We start from the raw sequence: 26,516 nt of genomic DNA on the forward strand, positions 1-26,516 counted from the left end.
ATGAGGAAACTGAAGTGGAGGCATTAAATGTCTTGGTCTGACACTGATAAAAAACTGATAAGCACTTAAGGTTTCCAGTAGTTGCTCCTGGTAGCTCGCTCCATGTTCTGTTCTAAGCCATGCACTGTTCTTGACATAGAGGATTGGATTCAGCTCTGCTGGATCTTTCAGTAAAGTACATAGAATATCTACCTTTCCGCAGAGTGCTTTTGCAGCTCAAGTGTCTTTTCTTTGAACACTTGATTTCCTGGAGTGTGGCATGAATTGAACAGCATGGATGAAGAATTTATTATTCTCCAGGGGGAAGAAATAGTGAAATCATGCTGCCTTTTTAGTGGAGGGATTAAATTAGGGCTGCAGTGCGCTTTCTGGTCCTGACTGATGAAGGAAACTTTCATACTAAGCTGTTTCACTCTTGATAACACAGACTGAGCCTTTTGGAGATGAACTGGGTTCTCTTTTGGCTGAGTGTAGTCATGTTCTAATCCCCTGTCTTCTAATGAAGAAGTATTTTTCTTTTTGGTATCTGCAGTTTTATTTCCAGAAGCTGTGGTTAGAGCATAGGGCTTGATACCCAGGGTGCTCCGATTCCTTGTCCCACCCTTGCATGCACTCGAGAAGACATCTCTGCCCTCTGTAGGTTCCCATTGGCATAAATAGCAGGGGGAGCGCTACAGACTTAGAGCGGCAAAAGCATAGAAAATTAGCAAGTTGAACTGCTGTAATTTTTAAGGGTGCTTTACATTTCCATAAGCAATCCTATTGTCTTTACTCTTGTTCATTATGTTCTCTAACAATTGTAGCAGTAATATATTGTGGTACCTATCCAACAGCTTCCAGCAAAAATTAAAAAAAATCAACCAAAAAACAAAACACCGAAGCAAGGCTCTGGAAGTAATGATCCTTCCAGTCCTGGGATTGTGCTTTCCTCTGGTTAATAACATTGACAATATTAACTAGACACAGACTTTCATTAAACTCAGAAGCCTTAAGAGAGCCTGTACTGCTGTTCAGAGAACAGGAAACTCCTCTCCATCACTAGTTTGATCAAGAAAGGAAACAGGAGTGTCTGGGACACTTTATGCTGCATTGAATAGGTCTGAAGGGAGCGTGGGGCTCTGTGCTGGGAGGAGGAGTTGTGACAGCATGGCTGCTGTTCCAGCCTGTCAGCAGGGCAGAGCTAGTTCAGGCATAGAGGAGATTCCCTAGACACCCTTGCTCCCAGCAGGAAAAATTGTACTGCTCCTGGGATGTTTGTTCTTGTGTGTGGATATAAATACTTGTTGTGTGGGAGATAGGACAAAACAAGTGGACAGAGCTTTTATGGCTCTGGATGACTTAGCTTTTCTCTGGTTTACCTGCTGGTGGAATGGGATCCTGGGGATTCCTAATTTGTGCTTGGAGGAAGGGTGGGAATTAAATAGCATTTGCAAGTGCTTTTAAAATGGAGCGTGGGTAAGTACTGGCATGAGAAAGCAGGAAGGTGTTGCTGTAGCTAATGTATCAGATGTTGGAGTGTAGGGCAGCACACCATACTCCGTAATGGCTTACTATAGCTAGGTTTTTCCCTGTCTGAAACTTGCTGAAGGATGCACTGTTGTTGTGTAGGTTTGGTTCAGTGTGCAAGTCTCCATCTACAAGAGATCCTTGCTGTGAAAAACCGCATCTCTGGCTACGTAATAGTTAAGGATTTGCAACCTAATCGATTGCTTTTCACATTACAGCCAGCTTTTTATGAGGATCTTCCTTTTCTTTCTTGTGATGAGGCTCATACCTTATTGCTGCAAACCAGAAGTTTGTTCCTCATTAGCACAAAGGTGGCTTTTTAATTAGACTGGCATTCAGTGCTTTGACATAGGTGACAGATACGTGAGATGCTGCAGTTCTCTTTCTGCCTCAGCAAAAGACAGCCAAAAATCAGCGTGCTTCTCACTTGTGACACTTGCAGGAGAGGAATTCTCTTTTTAAGTGTCTGTGCAGTGCTTTTTGGGAACAGGGCCCTACAAAATAGACAGTCAGAAAAGGGTCTATTCTTGGTTCTGTTGTGGGCTTGCTGTGAGACCTGGATTAGGTCCCATAACATCTGTCTGCCCTGCTTGTAAAATAGGGGAACTGCCAAATTGCTTCAGGTTGTGAAGTTTAATGGATGTGAATAGTGATGTTCTAGGTTGCTTCTTTTCCCTCCCATTGTATGCTAGTGAAGTGACCTGTGTGCCAATGTCTGCGTCAGCTCGTGGATTCAAGGGATCCACCAAAAAAGCTTTTTCATCTGTCCCTGGGATGCCCTGTGAATCTGTGTGCCTACAGTGAGGGCGCTTTCATTCCGTGAAACGTGTCCTGTGATGCTTCGTCTGGGTACTCAGCCCTGGTTGTTACCAGTTTTTCTTGTCTTCGTTGCTCTGCTGGGCTGGAGCCTTCAGCAGTTTGCACAATTAATCCCTATTTATCTCCTCTTTAAAATGAGGGTACTGTAAAAGCACATTGAGTTCTTCTGTTTCCGTGTATCTTCCGTGTCCTGATCAAGACTTCTTTCTGATATGTGTAAACAGCCGGTGTTGCCTCATACTGCTGTGTGTCTGGTGTGCGGAGAGGCTGGGAAGGAGGACACTGTGGAAGAGGAGGAGAGCAAGTTTAATCTCATGCTAATGGAATGCTCCATTTGTAATGAAATCATACACCCAGGATGCCTTAAGGTGAGTACAAGGATGTGATATGTGTCGGAAACAAAAACCGGATTAGTTATCACCTTAATGTAAAACTAGTGCACAGAAATTGACTTTCACATTTTCATCTTTGGAAACTTAAGTGAGCAAAAAGTGGGTGTGAGAAGCGGGGTGACAGCGGTGGCACATGCAGCCCTGATTGGCAGGCTGGGTTCCTTTGATGTAACAGCATCCCCTGTAAGCAGTGACTCTTGCTTTGGACAGCCTCTGAAATGTGGGTTTGGGGTTTTGTTTGGTTTTCTTTCTTTTTTGCCTCTTGTTTAAGGAAGAGAGGAGTTTCAGTTGGGATGGGAAGCTCAAGAGGACAGAGAAATCTGCCTGTACTTTTGGATGAGTTGGTGACAATCCCTGTATCGGTAGCTCCTTCCTGTGTACCACGAAGTACAAAAGAGTAGTTTACCGTTCATCTCTGTCCAGGCACAGATGTGCCTTTCAGTGGCAGCTGACTTTAAAGATGTTACAACCAAATGTTGCAGTAGGAAGACTGCAGCTCTAGAGCACAAACTGAGTGAGTTGCAGGCTGCAGGAGTGCTCACCCTTGGCTGACTTGAGTCCTGTGAGCAGCTGTATTCTTTGCTGGTAACAAAAGTGTCATTTGGGGCACATATGTGTGAGCATTTAGAAGCCACCTTTCTCCAGAGCTGGTTTGTTTCAGCTGATCAACCATTTCCTGCTGATGATTTGTTTATGATTAAAGTGAGTTGCCAAAGCAAATGTATTCTGACACTGTGCCCCAGAAAGCAGCTTTTGGCCCTTCTGGGATCTCTGGGAGGAGAGGTATGTTCCTTATGCAGGCCCGGGGTGATACTCTCCTGGCTTTTTATTTTTCTTGCGCTGTACGTAGAATTTCACCAAGCTATGTGCATGTCATTTATTAGAGCAGAAAGGTAGCTGGCAAATCAGAACTGTGGCTGTCTCCCTGATTCACGAAATTGGTGCTCACAGCTCCTGCCACAGATGGGCTCTGAAAGGGAGCTTTGCTTGCTTGGCTCTGTTTAAAACAAGGCTTCGGGGGCTGATGAATCAAGGGAAGGAGCTGCTCGTTTTCAGAGGTACCTCAGTTCTGGCTTGTGGCTGCTGTTTTGCTATTCCAGTCCTTCCTGAAAATGCCCTGCGCTACCCTATCTCCTGCTTTGCAGTGTCAGTGACACTTCAGGGCTGAGTTGGGAGGACACGATTGTTGTCTAGTGGCAGTTCAAGTATGGTTTCCTCTCCCTGTACCACCTTTGGGACTAGTTGCACAGGATGTGGGTCAGATCTGTGAAGTCAAGCAAGTGCTGTTGGTTCTTTTATGGGTGCGCGGTGTTCCGGGTGCTGTTTTGGTAACTAGGAACAACGTTGCTTTGGGTGTTTCAGAAAATTAAGCAGTGGGAGATTTACAGTGTGCCTTGTGTGTGTTGTATTTTGATTTCTCAATGCTTCTGTTGAGCTGAAATGGTGGGGTAACCGGTACTGCGTATTTACTGAGATAAAAGGGCACTGGTAGGATTTCAGAATGGTTGTGGAAGGTGAGATGAGACTATGCACAGAGGAACAGCAAGAGGAAAATGGAGCCTCTTCCTTGGATCCCTCCTTGCTCTTTATTCCCAGGTTCCACGATTTCCTGCGAGACAAAAATCATGTTTACATGTTGCTTGAGCCCTTGGTGTGGGCTTAAGCCCAGAGGATGGAGCCCATAAATAGCTCTTGTGGGAAGCGCCTTTGAATGGAGACGGCCCCAGGGCAGCAGCTTCGGCTGTCCACCTAGAGAAGGTCCCTTCCCATCGTACTCAGTAAATAGGCAGTAGAACATGCGAACGGTTGGTCATCTCCAGTTAAACGTTTGGTAGATGTACTTTTGGGGGAGACTGGAGTAAACTGGACCAGTGAAGGGAGGAGTGTCATCTCCTGGCTTATTCCCATGTGGAGTGAATTCCTTCCAAGGCCCATCTCCAGAGCTTGTGGAGTAGTTTGGCACATGCGGGGACTAATTTGTATTCCAGGGCAGGTTGTTCCTGGTTCGAAGTCCATCCTCTTCCAGCTTCCTGATTTCAGCCGTACCTCTTTGTGATGGGTTTTGTCCATGAAAAACCAGTGTCATAGTAGCTCAGGTGCATCTGCACTCTGACACACTTGCAGCCTTGAGGAGCTTCTGTGGATGCCTTTTGCTGGGGGAGCCCTGGGTACCAGAGCACATTGGGTGCTTCATTGGAGCCGTGCTAAGGACAGCCAGGGTGTTCCATATACCGAGAAATGTCATGGGTTGTTTCTGACATGCTTCTTTCCTTGAAAATACAGTACCAACATGAATGCTTGTTTTGCTGAAGAGTTTCTTATGAAAACAATCTTGGCAAGCAGTTTGCAAGTACAGCATTGTTTCCAGAGGGAGCTATGAGATTTTTTTGGTGGAATATTGCCTTTTGTTGTTACAGAGCGTTTGAGTTGAACCAATATTGATGAATTTTTCTTGCTGCATCTCAAATAGCTAGTAACGCTGGCTAGCACGTGTGGGTGAGTGCAGTATCTGATGCTGTTTCCTTAAGGAGAAGGGGTTCATTTTCCCCACTAGGAGCCTGTTCTTTTCCATCTTAGGTGGATATAATAGTGGTAATAATGGAAAAGGTGAATATTTAGGCACCTTGTCAGAACAGCAGAAATACAAAGACCTTTTCCAGCACAGCTGCAGTGCTGCCTGTGGCTTCAGCCCAGACGTGTCTCGCTGCCTGTGTTGCTTCAGTCTTGGCGCTGCCGGAATTCATGGCTCTCACTCGGCGATGTCAGATCAGCATCCTGGGGTCTCCATGTTCCTTAACAAGATGACTTCGTGGTAGTGTAGCCTCACATTTAGACTTTCTGAGTAGCTGACCTTGTGCTGCAGGTACGTTTCTGAAGACGCCTCATGCTGTGGCTCAGACACCCACCTGCTGTTTGTAGCAAACACACAGAACTGGCTCCCACCCAGCCTGAAAGGCTTGGGACAGATTCAGTGGCAGGTTTGTGTGTGTCTAATTAGTTTGCTTACAGTTCCTCACATCTGTTCAGTTCCTTAAACTTCACAGAAGGGACAGAGCTGTAATGCTTTCCCTTCAGTAGCATTTGTTCTATATTCAGTGCGGGAAATAACTTGTTCCCAACTTGGGCTTGGGCCAGGAATTGTTCCCCTGAGGCAGAGATGTATACAACAGCTCCTGGAGTATCTTACACCTACCATGGGAAAGAAGGTTCAAAGGCACGGAGTTGTGATAAAACCAGTATTTAAATTCTGCCCACTTCATTTACTCATTTATTAACTCCAGAAGACTTGCTGAGAGAGACTGACATGTCATCGCTCTCGCTAGATGGTGGAACTAGAATGGCGGCTGTCTGAGGAAGCAGTTTCCCTAAAACGAAGGGCTTGATCCTGCCCAGGTAGTGTGTTTTTGCTGAGCTGGGAGGAGAGGAGGAAATGTTTCAGAAACATGAAAAATCTGCAGATCTCTGCCCCTGCCTGTTTCAGCAGCAGTCTCTTGCTACTGCGCTGCTGATGCCAATGCCCAGCTCTTTGTCTTGACAGAAGTGTGGTTTTGTTGACTATGATAGTAATAAATTAATCTTTCCCCCCCTAGCTTATTTCTGAATCCGTAACTAAACCCTTAAATGTAAATGTGCCATCAGTGAGCATATGTGTTTGTGTGGAGGGTGCTTTTACCTTAGCTCTACTTTTCATCCTCACTTCCATTCACAGAAATGTCTTTTCAGAAACACCTATCTCCTCTTTGGAATGTAGTGCTGGCTCCTATATGGAGATTCAGAAACCAGCAGCTTTTCAGCTGCGTGGGGCAGGACTGTGCTTTTATTGTAGCGTAACAACGCTGAGCGCGTGGCTTCTCTTTCAAAAAGCAAAATGTCACAGTCTCTCGGAGGTAGCGTAGTAAGCATTTCTCTTCCTTACACTAGCTCGGTAACTGTGGGTGTGAGAAACCTTAAAAATGCCTTCATGTGTCCAGTCTTCTGAATAAAAGTGCCTGTTCTCTAGCTGACTTGGCAACCATCATTTTTGTTGGTGCATGGGACTGCTAGTTCTGATCCATAAAGAAAAATATTTTAAGGAACATTTGATTACAGTGCAGGGTGCTTTGCTTCTAAAAATGCCGAACAGTATTAATGTATGTGAGAATGTGTATATGGGAAAAATCCCTCCCTATTAAAAGATCAGACTGTGCAGCACTCTGGGGGGGGGACGGGACTGAGCTTTTCAGTAAGTGGTGTGGGAGGACGTTTGGCGTGATTACAGTCCTGGGTTTGGGGAGGTTGGTTTGGGTTGTTGGGGTGCTATCTGTTGTTTTAGTTTTCCGCAAGAGCAGAATGTGCCCTGTGTTAATTGGGATTGTCATAGACCTTCATAAAAAGCCCAGACCTGAACTCTGTGTTAAATATCAATTTGGCTGGCATGCTTTCCTCCCTTGTTGACATCATCAGAAGGGTAATTGTGCAGGACTGAGAGCTTGCTCAGCACCAGCAGGATGGTGCAGCACCTGCGGTGATCTGGGTTTCTTTTCTTTGGGAAGGCAGCGGTTATCAGAGAAAATTGAGCTGTACAAAATGCCTTTAAATGATCTACTTGTAGACTTCTGCAGCTTTTTGGAGCACGGTTGTGAATTGGGTTGTGCCTCTCTTTCCCCAGGTGAAGGAATCGGATGGTGTGGTTAACGATGAGCTGCCGAACTGCTGGGAGTGTCCAAAGTGCAACCATGCAGGGAAAACTGGAAAAGTGAGTTTAATGGGAATAAGTGGTGCTGGATTAGATAGAAAATATCAGACGTTCCCTCTGGCCTGTAGATATAATTTTCCCCAATACCGGCTTTTGATTTTGTGCTTAATTCAGTTCAGTTGAAGGAAATAAGCTGATGGCTTTCTATTCTTTAATACTTTTTGTGTTCTTGTTCCATGCACTAACACTTCACCCAGAACCTGGGAAATATTTAGGTTAGTTCTGTGCACGGCTGCATGTTCATTTCTAAGATGAAAATACTTTCTTTAAAAAAAACCCCCGAAATCCAGAAGCAATTATGCAAAACCTGAAGTGTCTGTTGGAATTAGTGAAACTTTATTTCTTTGCAACCTGAGACAGACGCTGCAAGTGTGTAGTTACAAAAATAACTTTATCAAGGTTGAAACTCCTTTACTCTAACTGCTTGCTAATCATTTTGTCTGTTACAAAGTGATCAACCCACCAGTGTTGGAGGCAACTTAGCTAAAGGGCTGAGAAGGTAATAAGGTATAAAGTTTGTTTGTGTTTTGTGTCTCTTTGGCGTACAAGCAAAAGCGCGGACCAGGATTCAAATACGCATCAAATCTCCCAGGCTCATTGCTGAAGGAACAGAAAATGAACAGAGACAACAAGGAAGTAACAGATGCTGCAAAACGGAAAGGGGATTGTGAAGAAACTCCCAGGCGGAAATCGGAGGAACATTCCAAAAAGACTCAAGTTGACTCAATACTGAGGAGAAAGTCAGACGAAGTGCATCTGTGGAGGAAAAGGAAATCTGAGAAACCCCAGGAACCCACTATGAGAAAGCGGGTATGACGAAACATTCTTTTCATGTACTTACACAGATGCGCGTGGGCTGGTTGGGGCTGATGTCTCTTGCCTTCTGGCTTATAGCTCATCTTGAAATTCCAGATTGTTACAAAAGAAACTGTGATGTTTTACCTTCCTTTCTGAAAACTGCTGGTCTAACAGGACAGTAGTTTGAACAGCAACACTCAGGTTGATGTTCAGAGGCCGAAAACACTGGGCTATGGCTGTTGTTTTATTGACAACACTGGAAAACCCACTTTAACTGAAAAGTCCTTACAAGATGCTTGGAGTAGAAACAAGGTGAAAATCAATTTTTAATGGAAACCTTTTCGTCTGTGTCCACTTGGTGGCGCGTGGCAGCTTGTTCTGTGCCTGATTCAGGGATGTACAATGCTTGTAACCCATCAGAGGACCTTTAGAAATGACACCTTCCGTAGCCTGCGGAGAGGAGGAGCTGCTCACAACAGTGATGTAGACAGCTTTTCCCTGAATTCAACAGTCAGAGCTCTTGGGCCAGGCAGGGACACTCTGAATTGTCTTGTGGATTGTGAAATATGGTACTTGAGATATACAGAAATGCTAGTTTGCAGAGGTAGAAATGAAGACCTAGATTTATTGTCTCTCATGAGGAAATGGCTGATGGCTTTAAAATCAGAATCAGTGGCTGGTTTTATATTGCATGTGTAGTTCACGAGAAGGGGCAATCAGTCTGCCCTGCAAGGCTTGGCAGCGGGAACGCTACAGTAAATATATGGATTTGCTTTGAATGGGGTTGCTTTGGTGGAGTGAGAGCACAAAATTCACGATACCAGTTTATGCATATCTGCTTTCTGGCCATGCTTTCCTTCTCCCATCCCTTTGGAGTCACCACAGTGCTTACAGATGGCTTGAATTGTTCCATGAAAGCCCCCCAGTACGTGAGGAAGGTACCAAACCTTCATCAGCACAACAAATGTCACGTTTTGGGATTTTTTACTTTACTTTCTTCCAACGGTGAAAACTTGGAAAAGATGACAAACTCTTCAGGAAAAAGGTACTTTGCCTTTTTAATAGATGTGTTCTCAATCCCTTTTAATCACCTCTCCTCGTGTGAGCTGAATGGTGAGCCAGTTTCTCTATCAGCCCCGTCCTTGTATCACTGCAGGCATTTTTATTACTCATTTACATCTTGAAATTACAGAATCTCTCTCTCATGGAAATCTTTAGGCTCCAGGATAGTTTAGCTGCAGTGTCTGGTTTTATATTTTCTGTTCTGGTGTCCCATATTAAAATAGAGCAGCAAGTTGTGTCCTGATGAACCAAGGAATAAAATTCTGTTTCCGTACTGATGTTTCACTCTTCCTGTGTGGTTGAATCTTGCCCCTGTCACACAACCTGTCCCTGGAGCCCCTGCTGACACCCCAGGAGCCAGGGATGACCCAGCACGCCAGTATTGACTACCTCTCACAATCTGGCACGATAACAGAAGCCCAATACCTTTAAACTAAGCGCTCCTCAGTACCCCGTGTGAAGGATGCTGCAAGCTGGCAGTAGTCTGATGTTGTGTTTTTGTGGGGTTGTTTGGGGGTTTTTTTAATTGTAACCTGTCATTAACTTAGTGCGACCTCTCCTTTTACAATATGTTAATTTAAAGACAGGGTGATCAGCTTTCTCTGCTGTGCACCACAGTCTGAAGCATAGGAGCGCATCCACTGACTTGATCCAATTAGTTTATTGTGAAAGCATAGACTTTCTGATATAACAAGTGTGTTCACAGCGGTTCACCTTTTCTTGCTGGTCAGATCTCTTATTAGAGCCATTTCATTTTAACGGTTGGTGGCTTCTTTCTTGCTTGTAGTGATCGGATTAGACTTGAAGTCTTCCCTGGTCTTAGTTTGTACATCTCTTACGCTTCTATCTGGTGTGCATCAAAGAGAGATTTGATTAATGCGAACAAGTGCAGTTTGCTGTTACGAACAGTGACCGGGGCAGGGAAGAAGGTGCCAGCTAACGCCCGTCAGCCTGCGTTGCGTTGGAGATTGTGTCAGCGTGAGGTCTCGCCAGGCTAGCAGTGTGTCAGACCTGTCAGATTCCCTGTTGTGCGTGCACTGGAGGTGGGGGAAGCTTGAGAAGATGAGCAGAGTTTAGTAGCGTGTAAAAGGAGCAGCAAAAGCATAATGAAACGAGGCTGTGAGTATCCAGCAGTAACGGCCACAGCAGCACAGCCACGGTGCGAGGCTGTGACTGCGATTCAGGAGGTCTCAAAAATTTGACCTTTGGGCATTGGGTGTGAATGGATGTCACCAGTGTTTCAAGTGGGTGCTTCACCCAGTGAATGTGTCCCAAGCCTGGTTTCTTCTGGCCTGCTGGGGAAAAAGCTGTCTATAGTACGCTGCTTATTTTATACGTAATGATATCAGTTGTTCACTGTGTGATGAGTAAGGCCCTTAAATCTGCAGGATTATGCATGGTGAATAAATGCATTTATCACTCTCTTGGAGTCTGGAGAGCCAATAGCTGGACTCCTCACCCATGTGATGGCACTTGAACTTGATACCTTTGGCCGGTGAATGTCCCGTTGTGCTCAGATGGGTGGGACCTGGTGCTGGCAGGCAGCCCGAACCCCCGGGCAGGGCTGTCTGCACGGAGCATCAGTGTGCAAAGTGTTGCCAAGTATGTTCTTGCTCAAATAGTCAGCCCTTGTCTCTTCCTTTTCAGCGGCGATCATGGAAGGCTTCAGATGACCGCACTGCCATGATCAAGCCCCTGCGGCGCCTGAAGCAGGAGCCGGAGGATGACCTGCCAGAAGCACCTCCCAGGTCCAAGGATAGCGACCAGTCACGGTCCAGCTCGCCCACTGCAGGTCCCAGCACGGAGGGTGCTGAGCCCAGGGACAAGAAGAAGTTCAAGATGAGGAGGAAAAGGCGGCTTCCCAATAAGGAACTGAGCAAGGAGCTCAGTAAGGAGCTCAACCAGGAGATCCAAAAAACCGAGAACAGCCTTGCCAATGAGAATCACCAACCCATCAAATCTGAACCCGAGAGCGAGAACGAGGAACCTAAACGTGCTTTGAACAACAGCGAGAGACTCCATAGGTTCAGCAAAGGGTTAAACGGGACTCCCCGGGAACTGCGGCACCAGCTCATCCCCAGCCTGCGAAGCACACCTCGGGGAATAACCCGGCCACCGCCTTCGCTCTCTCCTCCCAAATGCATTCAGATGGAACGGCACGTTATCCGGCCGCCTCCCATCAGCCCCCCTCCGGACTCGCTCCCCCTGGATGACGGGGCAGCCCACGTGATGCAGCGGGAAGTCTGGATGGCTGTCTTTAGCTACCTCAGTCATAGAGACTTGTGCATCTGTATGAGAGTTTGCAAGACCTGGAACAGATGGTAAGGAGGGCAGGAAACCAAGCTGGGCCTAACCTGTAGCAGGATGGACGTGAAAGGGAAGTGGGTGAGAGGGGCACGAATGCCTCCTAAAGAGGTGTGTGCAGGTCGTCACTGCAGCTCTGTTGAGCCCAAGGAGAGGGGACGACCAGCAGTGTCTAGAGAAGTAGCCTGTCTTCTGTTGCTTTCTCAGAAATGGCAGTTCCCAGCATTTCTGGAGGGAATTGTGTCTGTGTGTCAGCGTCGGCGTCAGCCTGCCGGGGCTGTAACGTCCCAGAGCAGCCTGTTCTGTAGTTAGACACCATAATGTTCTTGCCTGCTGGAACGGCCAGTCTAGGTCGTGCTGAGGCTTGGTGTCATTCTGCCCCAGGACTTGCTGACTGCTAATGCAGTGGTTTGTTCAGTTCAGCTATTAATTATCTATTGAGATACAGTGACGTTCTCCCAGCGCCCTCAGTGTTCTCCTCAGAAGGTCTGTGCTGATTGTTTCCCTGTGGAGGATACACGGAGAGCGATCCCGCTCGCTGTGTTCTGTACTGGCAGAGCCAATGGAGGAGTCCTTCGTTATTGTATTTACTCACAGTGTGTCCGTTTGGTGCCCGGGGTACCAGAATGTGAATGTTGACACAGTTGGTGACTGTACAGCAGCTAGAAGCATTAGTGGACAGGTTTACGTGTTTCACTGAACTGGCAGTGAAATCTCTTGTTGGTTATCGTCTCGGATTCAACTGTAACGTGCACACTGATGAGCAGGTTGTAACAGAGACTCCTTTCTAGCGGTCTAGTGACAAACTGGGTAAATGGCAGAAAGGTCGAGGGGTTGATAATTTGGTGCAAGATGATGTGTGAGGAGTGCCTCCTCCGTGGTTGTCTTGGTGTCACAGAAAGCTGGTAAATGCCTTTTCCACATCTGTGCAGTGTTTTCTAATGGAAAAAAATGAGAAAATGCAGAATCTTGCATGCTCATTAGGACTTCTTGCTTGTTTCCCTTAGAGAACCATAAAGAGAGCATAAAAACATATAAGCCGTGTAGACAGGACAACAGTACAAACACACAGAACAGGAGAGGGGTGATCTGTTTTACAAAATTCACTCGTTTTAAGTAAGGAAAGCACATGGAATGCACTAGAAAATGGATTTTAGTAAGTGCTGTGATGACTTAAAATGGGATCTGAAGTTGTTGACACTTGTAATTCTGTGGAACCAGTCCCATGCTTTATTGCTTGATATATTTGATGGAGAAACTTCAACCCTATGTAACAACATTGTTGTGGTTATCTTAGCATCGCTCAGCCTTATTTTTGCTATTTTCAGTTAAATGCTATAGTTTTCCCTGCTGTTCAATGACACCTTTTAATGTCTTGCAGAAATCAAAACAAGTGCCAAATTAAGTGCTGTTGGCTTTTTTTTTCTTTTTGGGTAGGTGCTGTGACAAAAGATTATGGACCAAAATAGATTTAAACCATTGTAAATCCATCACTCCACTTATGCTTAGTGGCATTATTAGGAGACAGCCTGTAACCCTTGATCTTAGCTGGACAAATATATCTAAAAAGCAGCTGAGTTGGCTTATCAACAGACTGCCAGGTAAGTGATTAATTTTTTTGAGCACTTCTCTGAATTCAGCAACCTAGTTTGTATCTAAACTGCAATCTCAGAGGAACGTCTGCAGGGATCTGGGTGTCCTAGGAGAGGAGTAGATATGTAGGAATGAAGCACTGGCGGGTTAAAATGGGCCTGAAATTAGTTTTGTTGTGACTAATTGATGTGCTAGGTAAACTTAATTTGAGGCAGGTCGTCGTCAACAGGTCATGTTGTTGTGGAAAGTGCCTGCGCCAACATGATTAGTGGAGGGGGTGGCGGGGATCTGCTCTCACCCACAGTAATGAAGTTCCGGATGGTGGGAGAAGTGGAGAGCTGGGTGGGAGGAGGAGGCTGACAGGGTCCCTGCTGGCCCTGGTGCGCTGGGGTGGTTGTCAGAGCAGCGCTGCGCTTCACACGACCCGCACGTGGTAGCAGATATCGCTGCAAATGTCTTCGGGTAGGCTGCGTGCTCCAACTTCTTCTGTATCTGCAGGTCTTCGAGACCTGCTGTTATCAGGGTGCTCGTGGATAGCAGTGTCGGCACTTTGTAGTTCCAGTTGTCCTTTACTACGAACTCTGGACGTGCAGTGGGCAGAAGGCCTGAAAGACGCACAAATGAGAGACCTCTTGTCACCGCCCACAGATAACCGGCCAGGTAACAGGCGGGAGTAGCACACGGGAGACCTGTCCCAGCTGTTGAGTGGCATGTTCTGCTGCTAGTCCCCCTTGGAGGAAACGGGCAGGAACCCCTGCAGCTAGCACCGGCGGGGTTCTGGGCTTTGCTGACGCGTGGGGTGTTCAAAGTAGCGACTCGCAACACCTCCTTGCTGGAAGCCACTGGGTAACAAGTGATGTTCTCTGGCTGCTGAACAGTCATCTGAGCCGCTGTGCTGGTTTTCTGTCTGACTTTCTTCTCTTCAGGCTGCAACGGGTGTACTTTAGAGAGTATGGAAACACTTTCTTCCAGTTCAGGGAAGGAGCAGTTCTGTGGGTCATGCCACATTCGCCCGGATCTCAGCTCAGGTGAAATTTTGAGCAAATCAGATCTGCTTTCTGGCATGCACTGCACAGCCTACTGCTTATTCCCGAGTTGTAATTCCGCTGGGCCCCTGCAGTTACTTTCATCCCTTTTTGTTTTGAAATCAGGAGGTGGCTTTGTCCACGTGCCTGTTCCAAAAATAGACGAGTGTTCCTGCTGATGTCCCCTCCAAAGCTCCAGACAGGCCAAAGCGTCTGAAGTTGATGTAGGGCAGCAGTGTTGTGTGTCACAGTGCATTTCATATAGATCTGCAGATGTTTGCAACATGGGGTGAGATTTTTGGGAGTGACCTGCTGCCTCTGCTTTCCAGGTCAGATCGACAACCGGAGTAAACTACGGAACATCGTTGAGCTGCGTTTGGCTGGCCTGGATATCACAGATGCTTCTTTGCGGCTGATCATAAGGCACATGCCTCTGCTCTCCAAACTCAATCTTAGTTACTGTAATCACGTGACAGATCAGTCTATTAACCTGCTGACCGCGGTTGGAACCACCACGCGGGATTCGTTAACAGAAATTAATTTATCAGGTAAGCAACGCAAGCGTGCGGACGGGGAGGATGGGAATTGCCTTTTGGCATTAGACTTGTGTGAACCGCGTGTCAGCGGGGGTGGCTTTGCCCAGCGCTGCCCGGTGTAACCTCCCTGCCAGGACCCCGTTTCAGCAGCCAGATGTGCTGCTGCGTATATAACCCCGCAGCTGCCCGGCCCTTCCCCGGGCCCGGCGCCAGCTGAGGAGCCGTGCGTTGTACCCCGTTCATCCTCTGCGGGGGATTTTCCAAGGCTGCCGCGCATCTGGCGTGCTTGGCTTTATCTCATCCGTTACACAACCGAGTCACAGGGACGGGGCCGGTAGGGTGATTGCGGGGGAGCGAGGGGGACCTGCCGCGGTCGGGATAAACCGTCCTCGTGATGGAGAACAAACCGAGATGCGCTGTTAAACTTCTCCCCCTTTGGGGTTTTCTGTTGTTGTATTTTTCCGGCAGACTGCAATAAGGTTACTGACCAGTGCCTGTCTTACTTCAAACGTTGTGGAAACATCTGCCAGATCGACCTGAGGTACTGCAAGCAAGTGACAAAAGAAGGCTGTGAGCAGTTCATAGCAGAGATGTCAGTAAGTGTTCAGTTCGGGCAAGTGGAAGAAAAACTTCTGCAAAAACTGAGTTAGTTAAAGGACACGTGTAAATACTGGGGCAAGGGGGGGTTGGGACTGAGAACACGTAGGGATTTTATTTTCAATTGGGATCTTGGAATATTGGAAAATACCGCGATTGGATTTTACAACTCTTGTCGAGGAGAGAACAATGTGAAACTACCCATGATAAGAATTTCAACTTGTGCCACTAATTCAGTCTACCTGGGATGTCCTGCACTGGCTCTTATGCAAATTTCATAAGGCGACTGTTATTGATGATAATTGTTCATACCCAGAAGACGACTGATCTCCAAGAAATACTGTTATTTAAAGTACCACAGCATGTGCTTGGTAGTGTAAATTTGATTTCTGCTTTTCATTTCTTAAAACAACAAAAAAAAAAATGTTGGTGTCATTAAAGTGGACCATACACTGCATTTCTGCCTTCTTAACACGTTTTGTTTTGTTACATCTTACATTATGCAGAACTATTTTTGTACAAAAATTGTTTAAAAATTATTTATGCAATGTTTGAATGCATTACCAGTGTTTTGGTTTTGATTGCCAATTTTTATCTTTACTTATGGTAGGCGAGAACTTAACCTATACTTCGTAGACAGTATCTATCTACAAACGTGCCCAGGTCAGGAAAAGTAGGTTAATACTTTCAACTTAAAGCATGTTTTAATGGAAGTTTATATCCTGCTTTGTATACTTCAGAAGTGACATAAGCATGTTGTGGAAATAAGGTGTAAATTATAGTTGAAGTAAAACACTTTGCCAAGTTTTATCTGTATAGAAATCACCTTTTTCTCAAAATTTTAAAGAATTCCAATTTCAGCTTTTGCACATAGGAGGGTTTCACTCTGTAGCATGAGCTCTTGTACTCAATATAAAATTAATTTATACAGTGAGTCCAGCCGTAGAATAAATGGTCAAACGTTGTCTCTTTCTTTGAAGTGTGAGTTGAGTTCTCATTTAAAGTTTATAACATGGTTATTTCCTGATTGTAAAATTCTGCATTCATAAGTGCCATTGTTGTACGGTGTTGTTTTCGTAGACCTTCCTGATGCAGTTTTACCTTTGTTGAATTTGTATAAACAATTGTACAAAAAGAGGCGCTGGCTCTGTGCGTTTCTGTTCTGCTGCGGGGATGTTGTGGGGGGAAGTTGTGTTTAGCACTCGTGCGTCTCAAGGAAAAGGCTGAAGCGCTTCCCGAGCTGGCTGAGAAAAGAGGCTGAGGCTGAGAAAGCCCATCACAAATCTTTATTAAGCTTGTGTGGCTAACGATCAGCATGGAAATAACATACAGGGTATGTTTGTCTTCATTAGCTTACCCACTGAACAGAGACTCCAGGAATTTAGTACCATTAAAAAGTTACTTCTAAAAAATAAAGCCATTGAGAGGTTTGCTCCCTTCTGAAAAATAACCAGCAATGTCTCTAAGCTGTGTATTTTATTTTGAGGAGGAGCTACTTTCTCTTTTCCAAGCTAGCTTAATTTTTCACATAAAAGACAAGAGCAGGTGTGACAGCGCAGCAGAGGTACTACAGCCAAGGCAAAACATCTCCCTCTCTCTGTTACTTCGCTAGCATGTGGGAAGTTAAAAGGAGCAACTGTTGCTTCATTGATCAACTCTGCTTAAAGAATAGGATAACCCTGGGGCCAGACCTGCTCCTTCCTCCCCTCTTTGGGCTGTGAATTTATCTGATGCTGTCTGCCAGGGACACCCTACAAGGGCAGTCACAGCTCCTGGGCCGGGGGCTGACAGCAGCACAGGTCACTTGGCAGCCAGGGGTAGCACAGTTAATAGTGACTTGGTCTCAGTGAACGTGAGGTTTTAAACAAAAAAATACCGTATTTCCTTTCCCTTCTCCTTAATAAAACCCCTCCCCATTTAAGGTTAGTAACATACATTCCACATGTTAGCAGCAAGTAGTTTCCTGACCCTGATTAGTATTCACAGTAACATCAGGCTGTCGGCACAGGGAGTACAATCATCACACATAAGAGTAATAGTTACAATAGGCATGAGTGGATTAAGGACCGCAGTAAGATGGTTTGCTAACCCCCTTTGTAAAAAAATATTTTATTCCTAAACTAAAAACCACCTGGTAATTGGTATTTGGACACCACATGGCAGAGCCCTGCCAAATGATAGAGATTTTGTACATTTATGAAGAATGGCCAAGACGGTACACTTGTTACAGCAGACATTCTGCAGGAAGCAATCGGCAGAAAATGGATTGCTTGAGGGCTTCTGTGCAGGTACAGTTAATGGCAGTGCTTCTACAGTTGTATTTTATACTGTTAACACTGGTGTAGGGACAGTGTCAGAACAGGTACAGTCTGTAATTACATAAAAGCCGAATAGTCAATGGCTATATTCCTTGCTTCTAATGTACTAGACAAGGTAATACTCTAATGTGGTAGAGCAAAGGTGTTTGTTTTCCGAGTACTGAATGTGGTAATTAATTAGAGGCGATATTCTTCAGAAGAGAGCAAGAACTGCTGTAAACAGTTTGACTCAAACAGTTTGTGGGTTGATAAGGTAAGTCAGGCAGCATTATTACTGTACACACAGGCACCATATTGTACTGCCCAGCCACGGGGTTGAGTATGCTGTAGAAAAATGTTTCACAAACTTCTAGATCCTGATGCTCAAACTGCTGTGTTTATCAAGCCCTAAAAAGCTGATGTACGCCCCAAGGATCGGCATGCCTGCCCACAGAAATCCTGGCAGAGCGACTAAAAAAAAAAAAAATCCAGTTTTGGTCTTGGTTTAAGATTTGAACACGTGCACGGCCCGTACAACGTACTGTCGGCAGATGGGGCACTCGCTCATCCTCTTGCCGCACTTGGTGCAAGTGACCATGTGGCCACACTCCAGCAGGACGCAGTCGATCACGGCGTCCATGCAGATCCGGCACAGGTTATCATCGTTGTCATTCAGCTGCATCTTCTCACCCTCTGAAAACCAACAGAGAGGGAGGTCACGCCTTCAGGCTCTGGAACACCAGTTAAGTTCTGGCCCAGGCAACCACTAAAACACACGGCTAATTTAGCATGAAGTAGTTCTGTAACATGGCCACAATAGTTTTTCCAACCCACAGCTAAGAATTCCTTAAAGAAACCACCCCAAGAAACAAGAACTAGATAGCCCCTAAGTGGCTTCATTCTTTAAACTCAGAGACCATTTGCAGTTCAGAACAGAATGACTGTGAAATAATGTGTTGGCTTAAAATTCAGAGCATGTTGATTTTCCATCTCTGAGCTTATTTTGTTTGGCAGGACACTTCTCAGAAGATAAAAACACACCAATAACAAAGCAGACTAAGAAGTGGAAGCCTTAGGCTGGAGAGGTGGCAGAACTGAACAAAACCTGTCAAGTTTCATTGCAAATAATAGACAACATCCCCTATCAATAACTGAACGTTCCCTCAGACCATGTTGGAAAAAAAAAATAATAAAATTGTAAGTTTAAAGCTTTATTTCAGACAGGCTTTCAATTCTAGTTTATGACCAAACTGAGGGTCTCACTTCAGCTATGTTTTGACATTCCCTAACAGTCCCCCACCTTCGCAATCCTTCTCCACCCCAACAAACTGATCACCACAGTCCCTGCAGCGCACGTGCTGGCTCAGTCTGGCTGCGAAGAGGCCCAGTCACCACAGTCCCCTCTTCTTTACAGCCTGACTGCTGGATGCAGGAACAAAGAGCCAGGCAGGCTTTTTTGAAGCTGCTAATGACATCAAAAAGTTGTTCCTCAGATTATCCTTTCTGCACAGGAATCAGTCTGTGGAGGTACTACAGTCACACAAGTGAAAGACTCCAACTGTTGAGCGTAACAGGGCAGAAGTCACTGAGCTGCAGCCACAGAACCACCTTATCACGAGAACATGGACTGAGACCAAACCACTTGAACTTGGACTTCTGCCACCGTAGCTTTTAATTCTGTAGGGCAGTAAAAGACCTGAATTGCTTTGGTCTGTTGACAGCTACTGAGAAGCTCTCTTGCTAATGCCTTGTGAAATCTAATAAAGGACACAGAGGTGCCAAGTTTCACGTTCTCTGAAGAGCTGGTTCTCAGCTGTGCAATTTTACCTTCACTGTGACAGCTGAGCTCTCCGAGCTTTGGAAAAGAGTCTCAAAAAACCAGCACAGTCCTGGAAAGCTTCATTTACTCACTACAACCACATTCAACTACTCTAGATGCACCTCAAATTGTAAAAAGCCACTTTCCAGTTGTTCCAGCTGAGCAGACCAAGTTAGATACCCACGTCCTGTTGGCAGAACCAGCTACTGGAAACCAGAAAGTAAGTAGTCTTAAGAAAATGAGAATTAAATATAAACTTACGCGTCTTGTGGTTTTCCTCGCTCTCTCTGTATAGTCTGCTCACTTTTTCCACAAGTTCCCATTTTTCACAGCATCCTGAGTAGTTGACAAAATTACACGCAAGTATTTCCTTCAGCTGCCGAACACTCAGCCCTTCAATGTCTTCCAGACTTGAAATATCAGACAAAGATGCCCTCGCTCGCTTTCTGGACAATCCAAGGGTCTGAAACACATCAATAGCGTGGTTTTAACTGTCTCAGTAAGTTCAGAGCACCAGATCTGGTGCTATGTTAAGCTGCAGCAACTTGGCTAAAGTTTTATTCTTTTTAAAGTAAGTATTTGCAGAAATGCATTGCTAGACGCAGCTAATTCTGAAAGAAGTACAGTATGACAGTAAATGTTGACAGAGATCTAATAACTTTATGGTCACATGCCAAAAATTCATTCTTTGGATAGTTCGTATCTCACCTGCTCTTCTGCACTCTCTTCTTCTTCATTATTTATAGAAGATGTTTCAGTTTGTCCCTGCGTACAAAATGAAACTAGTCAGGATTAAAAAAAAAAAAAAAATCCCTTCTAAAACAGTTTCTTTTGAACCAAACTCATGACAGATAACAATGACATTTTGAAGTTTCAATTGCTACTAATCGTTATTAAGTCACCTCTGTCATCTAAACTGGTAAGCTTATCTAGTAATCTTCTGTATTCAGGTGAGCGATACAAAAGGCATTTTTCCTGCCGTCCCGAGTCGTACCAATTGGCATTTTATTTTAAAGTCATGCATACCTATTAAAAGAAAAAAGCTAAAAAAAAAAAAAAAAAAGCTATGCTGTACCACAAAACACATTTGAATTATTGTACCCGTAAAGGTGTTCCATTTCCTGCACTTCCCCTTCTGTTTGCAAGTTCTCCTTGTGAGGACACCGATACAGACATAGAAAATGGATGAGTAAAAAACCCCGAAGTCTGTGACCGTGACGAATGCAAGCTACTAGCGTCCATATCCTCCTCCGAACCTAATCCATGGTGGCACAGCACGAGATCCACCAAGTCTTCTTTCTCTCTGCAAGTATCTGTCGGTATGTTTCTGAGAATCAGATACTGCCGCAGATCCTTTACTTTCAATCTCATTAACTGAGGTCGCTGAAAGGCTGTTTCTTGCAGCAAGTGACAAGTGGAACATCTTCTGAGATTCTCTTGTAAGACTGAACAAACTGAGCAAAAATCCTTCTTGCAGTCACAACACATGTGCTAAGGAGAAAGACGAAATAAATAACCATTCAGTTGTATGCAAAAGAAAACAGATCTATACCCTGCTCTTTCCTTCTCCAGGCTATGTAATTTACTATTACTGTCTCAATTGTTGATTTTGACATACATGATTTTTAGTCTAGAAAACTGCCCAGTCAAATAGTTTTGCAGGTGTTCCAAGGCAGTCCATCGCTTCTACAGTCAGCTGAGATTTGAGGTTTCAATGAGAAAACACTATGAATAAACAAATTAATAAAGTACTCAAGTGGTAGTTTAGACAATAAAATTGAAAGCCAGTCAATTTTATGGTATGTTAAAATACTTTTGAATATACTAAATGTCACTGCTTTTTTCACATGTCTAAAAACCAGCATAATCCCCAAACTTTAAAGAACATACTTCTTCCTCAATTGGCTCAAAGAATTCAAAGCAGGCCTTAAATGTGATGAATCACATGGTGGTTAAATACTCCCAAACGCCCAGCTGTCATTTCTGAAGAGAACTTTGTTCAAAAGACTCACTACAAAATACAAAAGCTAGAACAGGCAAGACTTTCAGCGGTGATTTTAAACGGTCATCTCATCCACTGTGAACAAAGCCAAACTCTTCAAGTTTTTCAGGATTTTAGTAAACTAATATTAGCTTCAGAAAACGTCCATACGCAGCCCTTACTTCAAGAAAGCATTTGCCATGTGAACAACAGGACACATAGGAAGGGGGAAACTGAACACACAAACTGAAGAAAGAGGCTTCATATTTATCCAAACGAGCTGCAGAGAATTATATCACTGAGTGGACAAAATAATGATGCTGGACAGTCATGATACGTAGAAATAATATTAACAATCTCAATTTTGTCTGTATTAATCCACCAATCTCCCTCAAATGAAGCAAGAGGCTGCTGGAGCGCAACAGCATTTAACAGAGCTAAACCTGGTTAGGAAACAAACAGAATTACACAAGTATTTCACAGAAAGAAGCTGTGATACTACACTGTGAGGTTTTATCTTTTCCATCATTCAGTTTGTCCCTTCCAGTATGTTTGGTATCACTTTTAAAACCAGATTTGTTTTAATGTTTAAGATTCTGAAGCTAAAACACGTATCTAACAAATTAGAATCCACTAATTTTTAGGTCAGACCAGATCCAATGTGTCACTGATTAATGAACATGAGACCTCTTAACTTCTAATCCTGTCTGACATTAACTTCCTGTGACTTCAGAATAAAGCACTTCCTCCCTCCCTGGCTATCTGACTTGGGTTTCCTTATCTAAGGAAAAATACACCTTCATCTCCCAGCACGCCTACAGATTCATTCAGATCAGTAAAAATACTACATAATAGGAAACATACTCACTTTTTTCCTAAAAACTGAAAAGGAAAGTCCACAGGCTTTGCAAACTATGTTAGCGCCTGCTGCAGCTGGAGATGGATATGCTGAGAAGTCTGTATTTGGTGCAAATCTGAATGGGCCAGCACCTCCCCCAAAGCCAGCCTGCTGGCCACGGACAGCTCCGGTACCCATGACTTCATTCAGCAATCCACAGCAGGAAGCCCACATGGAAGTAGCTCCCGCCTGAAAACAGTCACAAAACAAGAAAGAAAATTAATATCTGAAAACCCACATGAGATGTAACTTGCTATTGAAAACCTACTTCACTCCATCTGTCATCATCCCAAAAGCACGTGGTGTGAATTCCCGGAGCACCAGGAATTCCGTACAGTAACATCTTTAACAGCCCAATAATCTCTACTTCCCAGCTGCAAACCAAAGTAGGTACGATTTGCTTCAGAGATGATCACACAGGCACAAGGAGCTCACTTTCATAACTCATTTTCCAGCAGACTTCCGCACAAAAAGGGTAAGGAACAAAGAAGGAAGAGACTAACAGCCAGTCGTAGATGAGGGGCAAAACCTGCCACAATGACAGACAGCAATACAACAATTTATCATAATTAGCACAGAGCTGTGCCCTGCAGGATCTTCTCCAGAACTAATCCAGCTCTTATATGACTCACAATAAAACTCCCTCTAAAAAAAGAAATGTTTCTGGGTTTGAAACTTGAAAGTAGCAAACCAATCTTCATTAGAAACAGTCTAGTTTCTCTGAGAGGGAAATGTTTTTCAAGACCTCCCTGAACCTGCTGTTTTGTTGCCTTATAAAATGTCGAACAAAAATTAAAATAGCTCTAAATAAACTTATTCTATATTGATGGATTTCAGTTTGGAGTCACATAATTTAATCTTAAAACACTACAAAAAATTCTAAATACATAAACAAACTACTACTTTTTATCCTTGAAAGCCTTTAGCACTAGCTTCTCTATCAAAAGCACATATTCTACCTAAAGTTGGAATTTGGACTCCAAGTTGTTCAGGTCACATGTCTAATCACTGTCATGTGGCTTACTGAAACCTACTAAAAAAAAAAAAAAAAAAAAGGCAAACAGAGTCATATCAAGTTCCTTCTGAAAGGAAGCTGAGTGGTACAACTTCCTTTAAGCATTTTTTTTCATACTTTTTATCTTAATTATGCTGGTTAGAGCTGTTCTGTTTTTCATTCCAGGGCAGCTTCCCCCACCACCACCCTTTTTTTTTCTCTCTCCAAAGCATGAAGACATAAAATTGCTTTTGAGACTTGTAGTTCTGGCTGTAAAACCTAAACCAACCAGAACATGCACTTCAGCTCAGTAATGATGGTGCTTTAATTCCTGTAGAAACTAGACTAATTTCTATATTAAATTGCATATTTCCCCAGAACTGAACACAGTCCTGTTACAGTTGTGGGAACTTCACACAATAACTGGGGATATGCCAGAACGTCTCCTTTCGAACCACTGAGCACAAAAGGTAAGAAAAGAGTCCTCACTCCGGTTTAGAGAGAAGCCAGGAGAAACAATGCCAGGGAACCAAACATGTTCTACAACACCTTCATGTAAGTGCCTTAAGTATGGAACATCAAAAGCACCTCTCCAAACCACACAAACCTGGTACTTCACTTTTACTGTTGCGAGCTGACATTAAAAGTGTTGCAATACAGCAAAATATTGAACATAGTCATTTTGCTTCTAAGCTGTACAACACATAAATAACATTGTGTGCAGTAATAACACCAAATATAGATGCAACAAATTAAATTCACTACTCTAATTTTACAGATATTTCAAGAGCAAAATTCATCCCAGCCATAACAAGAAACCTCCACGCAGTGGGCACCCCATGCATAGGGGGAAAATCTTCCTAAGCTTCCTGTGACCGGAGTTCAAGGGAGACAAACTCCAGCAGCCCTTCCCTGACCTCCAGCCAAGACACAGGTAGCCCCAGCACGTGGCTGCGCTCACAGATACACCATGTGCTTGGAGCTTGCCTGACGTGTAATCAGACTTCCATGACAATCATTAAACTATCAAACTAAGACTTGCTTTCTACTTTTCAATAATAAAGAGTAGAAACAGATCAATATTCATTTTTCCTATACAAAACACGTTATGCATAATTATCCTAGTTTATTGGGCAAGAGTAATTAACTTTTCAGAAATACATTCTGCAAACCAATAACTTAATCCAAGAGAGCTCCAAGTTTTAAAACTCGGGACTTGTGAAAAAAATTTTTTCTTGTCTTAAGGGAAAGTTGTCAGTTGCAGAAACATTACTCTACTTCTTCACGTATTCTTAAAAACTGATGAGCTAGCTTTATATTTAAAAGATTTTAAAATAGCCACATAAAAATAACAGAAAAATAAAACAACGAACCAAAAGAGTCTGTCAGAATTCAACTTGCTTCATTATATGCCTATGGTCTTTTCAGGGGGTCACAGCAGCAGCAGGACACACAACAACTAAAAGGACATAACAGTTGCTACCACAACCGTTGCTTGATAGCTTAAGACCTGCTTATCAGACTTATTTTATCCAAGAGCCCGTAACAACTGCTCAGACATCACTGTTGACACTAAATAAATATACCCTTCGGAAATTTTTGTTACCCATTTTTGATACATGAATGTTGTTAGTATCAAACAGAAAGTCTCTTTACATTACTGCCAAGCATTCGGTTATGTTAAGGTGAAAGGTAAGGCAACACGGGCATCATTAATTCTCTCCTTAACCTAAGTCCGCTGTGGATTCTTTCTAAGCACTAGTGTCATTAACCAATAATTGAATTACAGTGTCTAGACTCTTCCTATTACACTGTAAAATAAATGAGACCATGCTGAAATGCACCAAGACACAAATGAGACACAGGAAAACAAGAACTCCCTCCCTTGAGAATTAGTTAAAATGTTGCCAATTTTGCACCCAAAGCCTTTCCAACTTCAACAGCCAACACTTCCATGTTCTCTTCTCACAAGCTGCCATCAGCTATCTTCCCTCTCTGTACCTATTAGGGCAAAATACTGCGTTTGACCTTCTCTGCTCTTGTTTTTGGCTTTAAGGGTGTTCAGTAACCTGATGAGAATTCCACCTCAGAAAGACACACACACACACACACCCCCAAGCAGCGGGGAGGCTGTATGCTGCTCCTTACACCTCTGTGCAAGCAGGATGTGCTATCAAAGCCAGCTGAGCAGCAGAATATATTTTATTCTTTATTTTTTTTAGCTCAAATTTCGTCTTTACACCCACCCTGAGATGAAGCGCTCCTCGAAACCCGCCGAACCGAGAGATCCCCGGTCACCACGACCCTCAGACCTGACCCGAATGCACAACGACAACCTCGGACACGGAGAAGCGCCTTTGGGGAGCGAACCCCAGGGGCCGGCCGGAGCGGTTCTCCCCGCCGGCCCCTGCCGTGCTCCCCCGCACACCGACCCGGCGGGAGCTGACTCCCGACCACCGCCCCCCATCACAGGCCCAACCCTCACGCACCGCCCCGAGCCCGGCTCCGTCCCGTTCAGTGCCCTGCCAGTCCTTCAGCCGCCGCCGGCGGGGATCGACCGCGGACGAGGTGTGGAGACTGGGGCGGAGGCTCGCCTCAGGCGGCGGCACCAGGCCCTGCCCGGCTGCTGAGTCAGTGGAGGGCGCCGGGGCTCCTCGGCAAGGCGGCCTCCGGCCCGGGCATCCCTCGGTAACAGGGAGGGCCCGGGGAGCGACAGCGGCCGCGGCCGGGCTGGGCGGCCTGAGGCGAGGAGGGAGGGGCGGCACGGCCCGGCCCACCGGGGTCCCGGCCCCGTCACGCGCCGGTTCGCCCCCTCCTCCCTCCCCGCAGTGAGGGGAAAGACGCTCTCCCGGCCGGAGGAACCCCCCTCCGCCTCACCTTCATGGCCGCTTCGCCACCGCCACTCGTGCTCCAGCACCGGGCGCCGTCCGCCACGGCGACCCCCGGCACCGGCACCGACACCCCTCCCTCCCCGAACCCCCGCCCAGCGCGGCGCTCCAGCGGGCCGCCTCACGGAGGGCGGGCCTTGCCGCCGCGCCGCACGCCATTGGCTACCCCACCGCCGACAGCGAGCGGGTGGAACCAATGGGAGGAGAGGAAGCGCCTGTGTGTTGGCGGGGCGGAGGTTCCGCGGGCGCGGGGGGGGGGGGGCACAAAAATA

The 26,516-nt window shown here is 45.2% G+C and overlaps 2 protein-coding genes across 11 annotated transcripts in view; one reads left to right on the forward strand and one right to left on the reverse strand.

The window, feature by feature from the left end:
* The window catches only part of KDM2B (lysine demethylase 2B), a 125,956-nt gene extending 109,454 nt beyond the window's left edge, over positions 1–16,502 (forward strand). For 5 of the 9 annotated variants that reach the window (XM_075770120.1, XM_075770119.1, XM_075770116.1 and 2 more), the window contains 9 exons: positions 2,550–2,693; positions 7,366–7,452; positions 7,993–8,262; positions 10,960–11,633; positions 13,054–13,217; positions 13,708–13,869; positions 14,136–14,237; positions 14,564–14,782; positions 15,239–16,502. In XM_075770120.1, the coding sequence (XP_075626235.1) occupies positions 2,550–2,693; positions 7,366–7,452; positions 7,993–8,262; positions 10,960–11,633; positions 13,054–13,217; positions 13,708–13,869; positions 14,136–14,237; positions 14,564–14,782; positions 15,239–15,420 (2,004 nt within the window). In that variant the 3' untranslated portion in view covers positions 15,421–16,502. The remainder of the gene's footprint in view (positions 1–2,549; positions 2,694–7,365; positions 7,453–7,992; positions 8,263–10,959; positions 11,634–13,053; positions 13,218–13,707; positions 13,870–14,135; positions 14,238–14,563; positions 14,783–15,238) is intronic. The other 4 variants (XM_075770118.1, XM_075770121.1, XM_075770122.1 and 1 more) reach the window with 4 other exon arrangements.
* A 136-nt stretch (positions 16,503–16,638) lies between these two features.
* RNF34 (ring finger protein 34) lies at positions 16,639–26,381 on the reverse strand. Of its 2 annotated transcripts, none has more exons than XM_075770126.1 (6): positions 26,234–26,381; positions 22,333–22,551; positions 20,585–20,974; positions 20,192–20,248; positions 19,745–19,946; positions 16,639–18,357 (listed from the first exon to the last, which is right to left on the reverse strand). In XM_075770126.1, exons 1-6 carry the CDS (start codon positions 26,237–26,239, stop codon positions 18,170–18,172), a joined length of 1,062 nt encoding a protein of 353 aa, XP_075626241.1. In that variant the 5' UTR covers positions 26,240–26,381; the 3' UTR covers positions 16,639–18,169. The 2 variants fall into 2 exon arrangements, with proteins under 2 accessions (XP_075626241.1, XP_075626244.1); XM_075770129.1 differs by lacking the exon at positions 26,234–26,381 and adding an exon at positions 25,846–26,040.
* Between the last annotated feature and the right edge of the window lie 135 nt (positions 26,382–26,516).

Source organism: Balearica regulorum, chromosome 17, assembly GCF_011004875.1.
Source record: "Balearica regulorum gibbericeps isolate bBalReg1 chromosome 17, bBalReg1.pri, whole genome shotgun sequence".
Taxonomy (NCBI): domain Eukaryota; kingdom Metazoa; phylum Chordata; class Aves; order Gruiformes; family Gruidae; genus Balearica; species Balearica regulorum.

What these genes read in the sequence shown, in the direction of transcription:
- RNF34 (XM_075770126.1), bottom strand. An exon ending in TTTCAGTTTTTAGGAAAAAA is followed by an intron (nt 20,975 to 22,332) that starts GTGAGTATGTTT and finishes CTTTCTCCTTAG; the next exon opens with CACATGTGTTGTGACTGCAA. An exon ending in CGAGGAAAACCACAAGACGC is followed by an intron (nt 18,358 to 19,744) that starts GTAAGTTTATAT and finishes GTTGGTTTTCAG; the next exon opens with AGGGTGAGAAGATGCAGCTG.